At 46.4% G+C, this 15,500-nt stretch overlaps 1 protein-coding gene across 1 annotated transcript in view; it reads left to right on the forward strand.

The window, feature by feature from the left end:
• Positions 1-99: 99 nt before the first annotated feature.
• The window catches only part of LOC112236549 (syntaxin-10), a 22,029-nt gene continuing 6,628 nt past the window's right edge, over positions 100-15,500 (forward strand). Inside the window, exons 1-7 of the mRNA XM_042304746.1 lie at positions 100-245; positions 3,418-3,493; positions 3,754-3,847; positions 13,801-13,895; positions 14,969-15,031; positions 15,176-15,277; positions 15,459-15,500. The exon at positions 15,459-15,500 is cut by the window's right edge and continues 65 nt beyond it. Of these exons, the coding sequence (XP_042160680.1) occupies positions 211-245; positions 3,418-3,493; positions 3,754-3,847; positions 13,801-13,895; positions 14,969-15,031; positions 15,176-15,277; positions 15,459-15,500 (507 nt within the window). The 5' untranslated portion in view covers positions 100-210. The remainder of the gene's footprint in view (positions 246-3,417; positions 3,494-3,753; positions 3,848-13,800; positions 13,896-14,968; positions 15,032-15,175; positions 15,278-15,458) is intronic.

Raw genomic sequence — 15,500 nt, forward strand, 5'->3', positions numbered from 1 at the left:
ATATATAATATGCATTTACATCTCTGTTATATCATTACAAAAGCAGATATGTACAATTCTGACTGTCTAGTTTTGACACAGTACCAAATGACAGTACAGTCCATGGCCACATGACAGCGGAGCTCCGTAGAGGCGCTCGGTGCATTGTGCTGGCGTCCTGCTTCGGGCCCCCAGCGCGCATGCGTCAGGTCTGGCGTTGAAGTGTCCAATATGTCGCTGGAAGATCCGTTCTTCGTAGTCAAGGGGTAAGGAAGGGTTTCTAAATAAACTGTCAACCAACTTCTCCACCGTTTACTTACAGGACAAGTTGGATGTGTATGACGTTTGGGGTAGTTTCGTTTGATAACGTGGCGTTTAGAAGTTATCAACCTGTTTGTGGCAAGCTAATTTGCTAGCTAATGCTACAGGCTAGATTCGCAATCAACGTGCGGGTTTATGTTGACATTAAGGTAGCGACTTCGCGTTGGCGTGTCGTTGAAATCTAGTCTTCGTGTCAAAAATGATTAATTGAAAGTTGGGTGGCGAGTTTGGGTCTATTGCAACGGGGCAGTTGGCGGAGTGTTGTGAAATTGACAGGGATGTGTGGAGTGTCCACACAGATTTGTTTGGGTCAAGATAGGGCGTTACATCTCCGCGTTACCTAGAAATGTAGGCTAACGTTACATGCCTTATTAGAAGCTTTGACGGCACGTGTATTTGTGTGTGAGAGAGAGGGAGATTGTTGTGTCGTGCCTGGAGTAGAGGGCATGCAACTTCGCCAGCTTGCGACATTTGTATCATCAACCACATAGCTAAACGTGGGATCAGTGAGTAGATACATTGCAGTATCAAATCAAATTGTATTAGTCACATGCGCCGAATACAACAGGTGTAGGTAGACCTTACAGTGAAATGCTTACTTATCAGGCCCTAACCAACAATTCAGTTTAAAAAAATACCAGTAAGAGTAAGAAATTAAAGAACAGCAGTAAAATAACATCAACGAGACTATACACAGGGGGTTACTGGTACAATGTGCGGGAGCACCGTTTAGTTGAGGTAATATGTACATGTAGGTAGAGTTTTTCAAGTGACTATGCGTAGATGATAACAACAGAGAGTAGCAGCCGTGTAAAAGGGGGGCAAATAGTCTGGGTAGCCATTTGACTAGATATTCAGGAGTCTTATGGCTTGGGGGTAGAAGCTGTTTAGAAGCCTCTTGGACCTAGACTTGGTGCTCAGGTACTGTTTACCATGCGGTAGCAGAGAGAACAGTCTATGACTGGGTGGCTGGAGTCTTTGACAATTTTTAGGGTCTTCCTCTGACACCGCCTGGTGTAGAGGTCCTAGATGGCAGGAAGCTTGGCCCCAGTGATGTACTGGGCCATAGGCACTACCCTCTGTAGTGCCTTGTGGTCGGAGGCCGAGCAGTTGCTATACCAGGCAGTGATGCAACCAGTCAGGATGCTCTCGATGGTGCAGCTGTAGAACCTTTTGAGTATCTGAGGACCCATGCCAAGTCTTTTCAGTCTCCTGAGGGGGAATAGGTTTTGTTGAGCCCTATTCACTACTGTCTTGGTGTGCTAAGACCATGTTAGTTTGTTGGTGATGTGGACACCAAGGAATTGAAGCGCTCAACCTGCTCCACTACAGCCCCAACGATGAGAATGGGGGCGTGCTCGGTCCTCTTTTTCCTGTAGTCCACAATGATCTCCTTTGTCTTGATCACGTTGAGGGAGAGGTTGTTGTCCTGTCGCCACACGGCCAGGTCTCTTACCTACTCCCTATAGGCTGTCTCATCGTTGTCGGTGATCAGGCCTACCACTGTTGTGTCATCGGCAAACTTAATGATGGTGTTGGCGTCTGCCTGGCTGTGCAGTCATGATTGTACAGGAGGGGACTGAGCACGCACCCCTGAGATGCCCCCGTGTTGAGGATCAGCGTGGCGGATTTGTTGTTACCTACCCACCACCTGTGGCCTGCCCGTCAGGAAGTCCAGGATTCAGTTGCAGAGGGAGGTGTTTAGTCCCAGGGTCCTTGGCTTATTGATGAGCTTTGAGGGCACTATGGTGTTGAACGCTGAGCTGTAGTCAATGAATATCATTCTCACATAGGTGTTCCTTTTGTCCAGGTGGGAAAGGGCAGTGTGGAGTGCAGTAGAGATTTCAATCATCTGTGGATCTGTTAGGGCGGTATGCAAATTGTAGTGGTTCTAGGGTTTCTGGGATAATGGTGTTGATGTGAGCCATGACCTGCCTTTCAAAGCACTTCATGACTACAGGCGTGAGCGCTACGAGTCGGTAGTCATTTAGGCAGGTTACCTTAGTGCTCTTGGGCACAGGGACTATGGTGGTCTGCTTAACCTGTCGGTATAAAAGACTCGGACAGGGAGCGGTTGCTACATTGTTGTAGCTAACATCGTTAAATATAACCTAGCATTTTTCACTGTCTCTTTGACAAGGGCTTGTTTAAAGTGTGTGTCAGGGAAATGCAGGAAAGGTATTGTTAAGTGTGTGTGTATTTTTATGATGTGTGTCTAACCCAGGGCTCTCTAACTATGTTCCTGTAGAGCTACCATCCTGTAAATGATCATTCCAAGCCTAATCTAGCACACCTCATTATAATAATTAGCTGGTTTATAAGATGAATCAGCTTAGTTACAACTGGGATTCAAGTGAAAACCTACAGGAGGGTAGCTCTCCAGGAACAGGGTTGGAGTGGAAACCTACAGGAGGGTAGCTCTCCAGGAACAGGGTTGGAGTGGAAACCTACAGGAGGGTAGCTCTCCAGGAACAGGAGGGTAGCTCTGGAACAGGGTTGGAGTGGAAACCTACAGGAGGGTAGCTCTCCAGGAACAGGAACCTAGGAGGGTAGCTCTCCAGGAACAGGGTTGGAGTGAAACCTACAGGAGGGTAGCTCTCCAGGAACAGGGTTGGAGTGGAAACCTTCAGGAGGGTAGCTCTCCAGGAACAGGGTTGGAGTAGAAACCTACAGGAGGGTAGCTCTCCAGGAACAGGGTTGGAGTGAAAACCTACAGGAGGGTAGCTCTCCAGGAACAGGGTTGGAGTGAAAACCTACAGGAGGGTAGCTCTCCAGGAACAGGGTTGGAGTGAAAACCTACAGGAGGGTAGCTCTCCAGGAACAGGGTTGGAGTGAAAACCTACAGGAGGGTATCTCTCCAGGAACAGGGTTGGAGTGAAAACCTACAGGAGGGTAGCTCTCCAGGAACAGGGTTGGAGAGCCCTGATCTTTTTATATGTATTTATTTAACCTTTTATTTAACTAGGCAAGTCAGTTAAAGAACAAGTTATTATTTACAATGACGGCCTACACCGGCCAAACCCAGACGACGCTGGGCCACTTGTGCGCCACACTATGGGACTCCCAATCATGGCCGGTTGTGATAAAGCCTGATCTAACCGGTGTGTGTTGTCTCAGGGAGGTCCAGAAGGCGTTGTCTCGTGCCAGGAGCCTTTACGAACGCTGGGAGGAGCTTCTGGAGGAGGGCACTCAGGTACACACACACACACTGGACACACACACCTCTTAACTGCATTTCTACTGGAATGTGTGCAGCCACAGTGTGTATAACAACGGCTTGTCATCATCAATCTCTGACTTACTAGTGTAGCCTGTTCAGTCCCTACCTACCTGATATGTACTACTACTGTTATCTGTAACTGTGCTCTATCTATAATGTACAGGTGAACATTGACCTTTCACTGTGTTCGGTCTCATGTTTGACATGCCTAAATGTTTTTGTTTGTTGTGCAGGTGAGCAAAGATGAGCTGGACTGGAGCACCAATGAACTGAGGAACTGTCTCAGAGCCATAGACTGGGACCTGGAGGACCTGAGTGAAACCATCAGTATCTTTTTCTGTCTTTATAAACATAACGCTTACACACACAGAGAGAACGAGGGAAAGAATGAAAGATGACAGAGTATGCTATATGAGGGCACTTCCATGTAAATGGACCAGGAGCCTTTACGAACGCTGGGAGGAGCTTCTGGAGGAGGGCACTCGGGTCCACACACTGGACACACACGCCTCTTACCTGCATTTCTACTGGAATGTGTGCAGCTACAGCATGTAAAACAACAGCTTGGAATGTGTGCAGCTACAGCATGTAAAACAACAGCTTGGAATGTGTGACAGAGTATGCTATATGAGGGCACTTCCAGGTAAATGGACCAATGAGCATCAACGTCAAGTTCATAAGATCACATCGAATGTTATTTGTCACATGTGCTGAGTACAACAGGTGTAGACCGTACCGTGAAATGCTTACTACAAGCCCTTAACTCCATTTCTTAAACTGCATTGTTGGTTAAGAAAATATTTACTAACTAAACAAAAACATTTAATAAAAATTAACACAATGAAATAACAATAATGAGGCTGTATACAGGGGGTACCGGTACCGAGTCAATGTGTGTTGGGTACAGGTTAGTTGAGGTAATTTAATCATGTAGGTAGGGGTAAAGTGACAATTTTTAAAAATTGAACTTTTATTTAACTAGGCAAGTCAGTTAAGAACAAATTCTTATTTACAATGACATATTGTTATGTTCAGCTCATAGTGTCTCCTGTTTTACTGTCCTCTCTTCCACTGACATACTGTTATGTTCAGCTCATAGTGTCTCCTGTTACTGTCCTCTCTTCCACTGACTGTTATGTTCAGCTCATAGTGTCTCCTGTTACTGTCCTCCCTTCTACTGACTGTTATGTTCAGCTCATAGTGTCTCCTGTTACTGTCCTCCCTTCTACTGACTGTTATGTTCAGCTCATAGTGTCCTGTCACTGTCCTCCCTTCTACTGACTGTTATGTTCAGCTCATAGTGTCTCCTGTTACTGTCCTCCTTTCCACTGACACTGTTATGTTCAGCTCATACTCCTGTTACTGTTATGTTCAGCTCATAGTGTCTCCTGTTACTGTCCTCTCTTCCACTGACTGTTATGTTCAGCTCATAGTGTCTCCTGTTACTGTCCTCCTTCACTGCTGTTATGTTCAGCTCATAGTGTCTCCTGTTACTGTCCTCCCTTCTACTGACTGTTATGTTCAGCTCATAGTGTCTCCTGTTACTGTCCTCTCTTCCACTGACATACTGTTATGTTCAGCTCATAGTGTCTCCTGTTACTGTCCTCCCTTCCACTGACATACTGTTATGTTCAGCTCATAGTGTCTCCTGTTACTGTCCTCTTCCACTGACCACTGACATACTGTTATGTTCAGCTCATAGTGTCTCCTGTTACTGTCCTCTCTTCCACTGACTGTTATGTTCAGCTCATAGTGTCTCCTGTTACTGTCCTCTCTTCCACTGGCTGTAAAGTTCAGCTCATAGTGTCTCCTGTTACTGTCCTCTCTTCCACTGACATACTGTTATGTTCAGCTCATAGTGTCTCCTGTTACTGTCCTCTCTTCCACTGACATACTGTTCAGCTCATAGTGTCTCCTGTTACTGTCCTCTCTTCCACTGGCTGTAAAGTTCAGCTCATAGTGTCTCCTGTTACTGTCCTCTCTTCCACTGGCTGTAAAGTTCAGCTCATAGTGTCTCCTGTTACTGTCCTCTCTTCCACTGACTGTTATGTTCAGCTCATAGTGTCTCCTGTTACTGTCCTCTCTTCCACTGACATACTGTTCAGCTCATAGTGTCTCCTGTTACTGTCCTCTCTCCCACTGACTGTTATGTTCAGCTCATAGTGTCTCCTGTTACTGTCCTCTCTCCCACTGACTGTTATGTTCAGCTCATAGTGTCTCCTGTTACTGTCCTCTCTTCCACTGACTGTTATGTTCAGCTCATAGTGTCTCCTGTTACTGTCCTCTCTCCCACTGACTGTTATGTTCAGCTCATAGTGTCTCCTGTTACTGTCCTCTCTTCCACTGACTGTTATGTTCAGCTCATGTGTCTCCTGTTACTGTCCTCTCTTCCACTGACTGTTATGTTCAGCTCATAGTGTCTCCTGTTACTGTCCTCTCTTCCACTGACTGTTATGTTCAGCTCATAGTGTCTCCTGTTACTGTCCTCTCTCCCACTGGCTGTTATGTTCAGCTCATAGTGTCTCCTGTTACTGTCCTCTCTCCCACTGACTGTTATGTTCAGCTCATAGTGTCTCCTGTTACTGTCCTCTCTTCTTCCACTGACTGTTATGTTCAGCTCATAGTGTCTCCTGTTACTGTCCTCTCTTCCACTGACTGTTATGTTCAGCTCATAGTGTCTCCTGTTACTGTCCTCTCTCCCACTGACTGTTATGTTCAGCTCATAGTGTCTCCTGTTACTGTCCTCTCTTCCACTGACTGTTATGTTCAGCTCATAGTGTCTCCTGTTACTGTCCTCTCTTCCACTGACTGTTATGTTCAGCTCATAGTGTCTCCTGTTACTGTCCTCTCTCCCACTGACTGTTATGTTCAGCTCATAGTGTCTCCTGTTACTGTCCTCTCTCCCACTGACTGTTATGTTCAGCTCATAGTGTCTCCTGTTACTGTCCTCTCTTCCACTGACTGTTATGTTCAGCTCATAGTGTCTCCTGTTACTGTCCTCCCTTCTACTGACATACTGTTATGTTCAGCTCATAGTGTCTCCTGTTACTGTCCTCCCTTCTACTGACTGTTATGTTCAGCTCATAGTGTCTCCTGTTACTGTCCTCCCTTCCACTGACTACTGTTATGTTCAGCTCATAGTGTCTCCTGTTACTGTCCTCTCTTCTACTGACATACTGTTATGTTCAGCTCATAGTGTCTCCTGTTACTGTCCTCTCTTCTACTGACTGTTATGTTCAGCTCATAGTGTCTCCTGTTACTGTCCTCCCTTCTACTGACATACTGTTATGTTCAGCTCATAGTGTCTCCTGTTACTGTCCTCCCTTCTACTGACATACTGTTATGTTCAGCTCATAGTGTCTCCTGTTACTGTCCTCCCTTCTACTGACATATTATGTTCAGCTCATAGTGTCTCCTGTTACTGTCCTCCCTTCTACTGACATACTGTTATGTTCAGCTCATAGTGTCTCCTGTTACTGTCCTCCCTTCTACTGACTGTTATGTTCAGCTCATAGTGTCTCCTGTTTACTGTCCTCCCTTCTACTGACATATTATGTTCAGCTCATAACTGTTTCTTTGTCTTTCTGTTGTCTGGTGGTCAAACCAAGAGTGTTAAAACAGTCTGATTCTGGAGAACCCTTCCCCCTCTCTCTTCCTCCCTCTCCAGTTAATGTCACCTCTCCCAGCTCTTACCAACACCTACCCATGAGCCTCTTCTCTTTCCATTTACTGTAACCAGCATCCTCTTCCACTGAGCACCAACCGACACCGGACGTATATGGACGTTGAAGAGTAGTTGAAATTTGGTCAGTCCAGCCAGACCTTAATTTCAACGTCCACAGGTGGACTGGACTGGACCAAATCTGAACCTATTAAAGAATTATGTTTGGATTACAGTCCAATACAAAATAATAGTGGAGTACAGTAATGAAAAGTAGAGTACTCTACTGTATTGCACTCTACTGTACTGTACTGTATTGTACTCTACTGTACTGTATTGTACTGTACTGTACTGTACTGTATTGTACTGTACTGTACTGTACTGTACTGTACTGTACTCTACTGTACTGTACTGTACTGTACTCTACTGTATTGTACTGTACTGTACTGTACTGTACTACTGTACTGTACTGTACTGTACTGTATGTACTCTGTATTATTGTACTCTACTGTACTGTACTGTATTATGTACTCTACTGTACTGTATTGTACTGTACTGTACTGTAAACCAAGAGTGTACTCTACTGTACTGTATTGTACTGTATTGTACTGTACTGTACTGTACCTCTCCCAGTACTGTACTGTACTGTACTCTCTTCCATTTACTGTATTGTACTCAGTACTCCTATTCTGTGAGCACTCTACTCTACTGTACTGTATTGGACTGTATGTACTCTACTGTACTGTACTGTACTCTACTGTACTGTACTGTATTGTACTTAATGTATTCTACTCTACTGTACTCTACTGTACTACTCTACTGTATTGTACTCTACTGTACTCTGTATTGTACTGTACTGTACTGTACTGTATTGTACTGTAATGTATTCTACTCTACTGTACTCTACTGTACTGTACTGTACTGTACTGTACTGTACTCTACTGTACTCTACTGTACTCTACTGTATTGTACTCTACTGTACTGTACTGTATTGTACTCTACTGTATTGTACTCTACTGTACTGTACTGTACTGTACTGTACTGTACTGTACTGTATTGTACTGTACTGTACTGTACTGTACTGTACTGTACTGTACTGTATTGTACTGTACTGTACTGTACTGTACTGTACTGTATTGTACTGTATTGTACTGTACTGTACTGTACTCTACTGTACTGTACTGTACTGTACTGTACTGTACTGTACTGTACTCTACTGTACTGTATTGTACTCTACTGTACTGTATTGTACTCTACTGTACTGTACTGTACTCTACTGTACTGTACTGTACTCTACTGTACTGTACTGTACTGTACTGTACTGTACTGTATTGTACTCTACTGTATTGTACTGTACTGTACTGTGTACTCTACTGTATTGTACTCTACTGTACTGTACTGTACTGTACTGTACTGTACTGTACTGTACTGTACTGTACTGTACTGTACTGTACTGTACTGTACTGTACTGTACTGTACTGTACTGTACTGTACTGTATTGTACTCTACTGTACTGTACTGTATTGTACTCTACTGTACTGTACTGTATTGTACTCTACTGTACTGTACTGTATTGTACTCTACTGTACTGTACTGTATTGTACTGTACTGTACTGTACTGTACTGTACTGTACTGTACTGTACTGTACTGTACTGTATTGTACTCTACTGTACTGTACTGTACTGTACTCTACTGTACTCTACTGTACTGTACTCTACTGTACTGTACTGTATTGTACTCTACTGTACTGTACTGTACTGTACTGTACTGTACTCTACTCTGTACTCTACTGTATTGTACTCTACTGTACTACTGTACTGTACTGTACTGTACTCTACTGTACTGTATTGTACTCTACTCTACTGTATTGTACTGTACTGTACTCTACTGTACTGTACTGTATTGTACTCTACTGTGTATTGTACTCTACTGTACTGTACTGTATTGTACTCTACTGTACTGTATTGTACTCTACTGTACTGTACTGTATTGTACTCTACTGTACTGTACTGTATTGTACTCTACTGTACTGTACTGTATTGTACTGTACTCTACTGTACTCTACTCTACTGTATTGTACTCTACTCTACTGTACTGTATTGTACTCTACTGTATTGTACTCTACTGTACTCTACTGTACTGTACTGTACTCTACTGTATTGTACTCTACTGTACTGTACTGTACTGTACTGTACTGGACTGGACTGTACTGTACTGTACTGTACTGGACTGTACTGTACTGTACTCTACTGGACTCTACTGTACTGTACTCTACTGTACTGTACTGTATTGTACTCTACTGTACTGTACTCTACTGTATTGTACTGTACTGTACTGTACTCTACTGTACTCTACGGGACTGTACTGGACTGGACTGTACTCTATTGTACTGTACTCTACTGTACTCTACGGGACTGTACTGGACTGGACTGTACTCTACTGTACTGTACTGACTGGACTCTACTGGACTGGACTCTACTGTACTGTATTGGACTGGACTCTACTGTACTGTACTGGACTCTACTGTACTGTACTGGACTGGACTCTACTGTACTGTACTGTACTCTACTGTACTCTACTGTACTGTACTGTACTGTACTGGACTCTACTGGACTGTACTGGACTCTACTGTACTGTACTCTACTGTACTGGACTCTACTTTACTGAACTGTGCTATACTGTACTGAACTCTACTGTACTGCACTTTACTGTACTGTATTGTACTGCACTGAACTCTACTGTATTGTACTGTACTGAACTCTACTGTATTGTACTGTACTAAACTCTACTGTACTGAACTCTACTGAACTCTACTGTATTGTACTGTACTGAACTCTACTGTATTGTACTGTACTGACTCTACTGTATTGTACTGTACTGACTCTACTGTACTGTACTGTACTGTACTGTACTGTACTGAACTCTACTGTATTGTACTGTACTGAACTCTACTGTACTGGACTCTACTGAACTGTACTGTACTGTACTGTACTGAACTCTACTGTACTGTACTGTACTGACTGTATTGTACTGTACTGAACTCTACTGTACTGTACTGACTGTATGTACTGCACTTTACTGTACTGTATTGTACTGCACTGAACTCTACTGTACTGTATTGTACTGTACTGAACTCTACTGTATTGTACTGTACTGAACTCTACTGTATTGTACTGTACTGAACTCTACTGTATTGTACTGTACTGAACTCTACTGTATTGTACTGTACTGAACTCTACTGTATTGTACTGTACTGAACTCTACTGTATTGTACTGTACTGAACTCTACTGTATTGTACTGTACTGAACTCTACTGTACCGAACTCTGATGTATTGTACTGAACTCTACACTGCTTTGGTTTGCTGCGGTGTGATGTCTAAACTTGTGAAACATGAGAAGAATGACATCCATAATTATGCAGTTTCTGTGTAGTATAGGGGACCATGATGTAATTCCGTTACCGTAAATATGTTACCGTGTAAATCCACTTCACTTACTGTAGTTCAATAACCAACTCAAGGTGTGATGTTGTAGCTGACCCCATTCTTTCTGCAGACATCTTTGAATGTTAATTCTGAGCAGGTATTTAAGAGTTTTTGGAAAACGTGGTCGCATAAAAGAGATGTATAGTCTGTCCTTCCTTATAGAAAGAGGGGGAGAGGTGTATAGTCTGTCCTTCCTTATAGAAAGAGGGGGAGAGAATATACAAACACAAACTGGCCCAAAGACCAACTGAGTCCTAGACTATGATATCTGGAGCAGGACAGCTGATATGAATGAGGTGTGTGTGTAGAGCGTAGGCGTGTGTGTGTAGAGCGTAGGCGTGTGTGTGTGTAGAGCGTAGGCGTGTGTAGAGCGTAGGCGTGTGTGTGTAGAGCGTAGGCGTGTGTGTGTAGAGCGTAGGCGTGTGTGTGTAGAGCGTGGCGTGTGTGTGTAGAGCGTAGGCGTGTGTGTGTAGAGCGTAGGCGTGTGTGTGTAGAGCGTGTGTGTGGCGTGTGTGTGTGTAGAGCGTAGGCGTGTGTGTGTAGAGCGTAGGCGTGTGTGTGTAGAGCGTGTGTAGAGCGTGTGTGTGTGTAGAGCGTAGGCGTGTGTGTAGAGCGTAGGCGTGTGTGTGTGTGTGCGTAGGCGTGTGTGTGTAGAGCGTAGGCGTGTGTGTGTAGAGCGTAGGCGTGTGTGTGTAGAGCGTAGGCGTGTGTGTGTGTAGAGCGTGTGTGTAGAGGCGTGTGTGTGTGTAGAGCGTAGGCGTGTGTGTGTGTGTAGAGCGTAGGCGTGTGTGTGTGAGCGTAGGCGTGTGTGTGTACTGAACTCTAGAGCGTAGGCGTGGCGTGTGTGTGTAGAGCGTAGGCGTGTGTGTGTGTGTAGAGCGTGTGTGTAGGTGTGTGTGTGTGTAGAGCGTAGGCGTGTGTGTGTAGTAGCGTAGGCGTGTGTGTGTAGAGCGTCAGGCGTGTGTGTGTTGTAGGCGTGGCGTGTGTGTGTAGAGCGTAGGCGTGTGTGTGTGAGCGTAGGCGTGTGTGTGTGTGGAGCGTAGGCGTGTGTGTGTAAAGAGCGTAGGCGTGTGTGTGTAGAGCGTAGGCGTGTGTGTGTTAGAGCGTAGGCGTGTGTGTGTGTGAGCGTAGGCGTGGCCCGTGTGTGGCGTGTGTGTGTAGAGCGTGTGGCGTGTGTGTGTAGAGCGTAGGCGTGTGTGTGTGTAGAGCGTAGGCGTGTGTGTGTGTAGAGCGTGTGTGTGTAGGCGTGTGTGTGTAGAGCGTGGCGTGTGTGAGCGTAGGCGTGTGTGTGTGTAGAGCGTAGGCGTGTGTGTGTGTAGAGCGTAGGCGTGTGTGTGTAGAGCGTGGCGTGTGTGTGAGCGTAGGCGTGTGCGTGTGTAGAGCGTAGGCGCGTGTGTGTGTAGCGTAGGCGTGTGTGTGTGTAGGCGTGGCGTGTGTGTGTGTAGAGCGTGGCGTGTGTGTGTAGAGCGTGGCGTGTGTGTGTGAGCGTAGGCGTGTGTGTGTGAGCGTGTGTGTGTAGAGGCGTGTGTGTGTGTGTAGAGCGTAGGCGTGTGTGTGTGTAGAGCGTGGCGTGTGTGTGTAGAGCGTAGGCGTGTGTGTGTGTAGAGCGTAGGCGTGTGTGTGTAGGCGTGGCGTGTGTGTGTAGAGCGTAGGCGTGTGTGTGTGTAGAGCGTAGGCGTGTGTGTAGAGCGTAGGCGTGTGTAGAGCGTGTGTGTGTGTGTAGAGCGTGGCGTGTGTGTGTGTAGAGCGTAGGCGTGTGTGTGTGTGTGAGCGTAGGCGTGTGTGTGAGCGTAGGCGTGTGTGTGTAGAGCGTAGGCGTGTGTGTGTAGAGCGTAGGCGTGTGTGTGTGTGTAGGCGTGTGTGTGTGTGTGTAGAGCGTAGGCGTGTGTGTGTGTAGAGCGTAGGCGTGTGTGTGTGTAGAGCGTGGGCGTGTGTGTGTGAGCGTAGGCGTGTGTGTGTGTAGAGTGTGTGGCGTGTGTGTGTGTGTAGAGCGTGGCGTGTGTGTGTGTAGAGCGTAGGCGTGTGTGTGTGTAGCGTAGGCGTGTGTGTGTGTGAGCGTGGCGTGTGTGTGTGTGTAGAGCGTAGGCGTGTGTGTGTGTGTGTAGCGTGGCGTGTGTGTGTAGAGCGTAGGCGTGTGTGTGTGAGCGTAGGCGTGTGTGTGTGTGAGCGTAGGCGTGTGTGTGCCTAGGCGTGTGTGTGTGTGGCGTGTGTGAGCGTAGGCGTGGCGTGTGTGTGTAGAGCGTGGCCTCTGTGTGTGTGTGTGTGCGTGTGTGTGTGTGTGTGTGAGCGTAGGCGTGTGTGTGTGTAGAGCGTAGGCCTGTGTGTGTGTGTGTGTGTGTAGAGCGTAGGCCTCTGTGTGTGTGTGTGTGTGTGTGTGTGTGTGTGTGTGTGTAGGCCTAGGCTGAGCGTAGGCCTGTGTGTGTGTGTAGAGCGTAGGCCTCTGTGTGTGTGTGTGTGTGTAGAGCGTGGCCTCTGTGTGTGTGTAGAGCGTAGGCCTCTGTGTGTGTGTGTGTGTAGAGCGTAGGCCTCTGTGTGTGTGTGTGTGTGTGAGCGTAGGCCTCTGTGTGTGTGTGTGTGTGTGTAGAGCGTAGGCCTCTGTGTGTGTGTGTGTGTGTAGAGCGTAGGCCTCTGTGTGTGTGTGTGTGTGTGTGTGTGAGCGTAGGCCTCTGTGTGTGTGTGTGTGTGTGTGTGTGTGAGCGTAGGCCTCTGTGTGTGTGTGTGTGTGAGCGTAGGCCTCTGTGTGTGTGTGTGTGTAGAGCGTAGGCCTCTGTGTGTGTGTGTGTGTGTGTAGAGCGAGCGTAGGCCTCTGTGTGTGTGTGTGTGTGTGTGTGAGCGTAGGCCTCTGTGTGTGTGTGTGTGTGTGTGTGTGTGTAGAGCGTAGGCCTCTGTGTGTGTGTGTGTGTGTGTGTGTGTGTAGAGCGTAGGCCTCTGTGTGTGTGTGTGTAGAGCGTAGGCCTCTGTGTGTGTGTGTGTGTGTAGTTACAGGTGTTCAAAAACAAATCTCTTGAGTCCAAAGGGGGGCACTGCCCCCTCCGGGCCTCCCACCCTGCTGTACTCGGCAGAACCACATTCCTAACAGTTCCTGAGGAGAACCCTGAGATCTGTGTGTGTTGAGCCTTGACCCTCTCCCAGGTATCGTTGAGTCCAACCCGGGGAAGTTCCGTCTGGGGGAGAATGAGCTGCAGGAGAGGAGAGACTTTGTGGAGCGAACACGGCAGGCCGTACAGGTAACACGGTGTAATCTCTCTACCTGTCTGTCACCGGCAGGTAGCCTAGGGGTTAGAGCGTTGGGCCAGTAACCCAAAGGTTGCTGGATTGAATCCCTGAGCTGACAAGGAAAAAAATCAGTCGTTCTGCCCCTGAGCAAGGCAGTAAACCCACTGTTCCCTGTGTGCCGAAGACGTGGATGTCGATTAAGGCAGCCCCCCGCACCTCTCTGATTCAGGGGGGTTAGGTTAAACGCTGAAGACACATTTCAGTTGAATGCATTCAGTTGTACAACTGACCAGGTATCCCCTTTAACCTACCTCTATAACAGAAAAGAAAAGGGGATTTCTGCAGCTACATTTGATTGGATTTAATCTACGGTGTGTAGTCTGTTGTTGTAGCTACTGTAGCTAACACTGTGTTGTAGCTAGCTAGCACTGTGTGTTGTTGTAGCTACTGTAGCTAACACTGTGTTGTTGTAGCTAACACTGTGTTGTTGTAGCTAACACTGTGTGTTGTTGTAGCTAACACTGTGTGTTGTTGTAGCTAACACTGTGTGTTGTTGTAGCTAACACTGTGTGTTGTTGTAGCTAACACTGTGTGTTGTTGTAGCTAACACTGTGTGTTGTTGTAGCTAACACTGTGTGTTGTTGTAGCTAACACTGTGTGTTGTTGTAGCTAACACTGTGTTGTTGTAGCTAACACTGTGTTGTTGTAGCTAACACTGTGTGTTGTTGTAGCTAACACTGTGTGTTGTTGTAGCTAACACTGTGTGTTGTTGTAGCTAACACTGTGTGTTGTTGTAGCTAACACTGTGTGTTGTTGTAGCTAACACTGTGTGTTGTTGTAGCTAACACTGTGTGTTGTTGTAGCTAACACTGTGTGTTGTTGTAGCTAACACTGTGTGTTGTTGTAGCTAACACTGTGTGTTGTTGTAGCTAACACTGTGTGTTGTTGTAGCTAACACTGTGTGTTGTTGTAGCTAACACTGTGTGTTGTTGTAGCTAACACTGTGTGTTGTTGTAGCTAACACTGTGTGTTGTTGTAGCTAACACTGTGTGTTGTTGTAGCTAACACTGTGTGTTGTGTGTAGGAGATGAAGGATCAACTCTCCAGTCCCTCTGTTGTGGCCCAGGCAGAGAAGAAGAACAGACAGGTTGGTTTGCCTGTCTACACACTATTTCTCTCTCTTCTCTCTCCTCTCTACACACACACACCTTTATGTTGATACACGTTGACTTATGCAGGCATCTCCTCTGTCTCACACGTTGTAACATCAGTTGGTCTCTGTCTATCTCAGGCTCTGATGGGTGCGTCTGGGCAGGACAGGTCTGATGGTCTGGAGTCTCACCTGGTGTCAACCAACTCCAGATACATCCAGGACCAACAGGAACAGCAGCAGGTAGGATGGAGGGAGGGAAGAGGGTTAGCGTGAAGGTTTCTGTGTCTCCTTGATATTTAAGGAACAAGATGATGGCTCATGTGATGATGGTTTAGGGCTGAGCTGCGGTGTGGACATGAAGCTACGGTTGGGGTTAGGAGGAGGAGGATGATGATGATGATGATGATGGTGTTCTCCACAGTTGATCATGCAGGACCAGGATGAGCAGTTGGAGCTGGTGACA

This window comes from Oncorhynchus tshawytscha, linkage group LG02 (assembly GCF_018296145.1).
Source record: "Oncorhynchus tshawytscha isolate Ot180627B linkage group LG02, Otsh_v2.0, whole genome shotgun sequence".
NCBI classification, from domain to species: domain Eukaryota; kingdom Metazoa; phylum Chordata; class Actinopteri; order Salmoniformes; family Salmonidae; genus Oncorhynchus; species Oncorhynchus tshawytscha.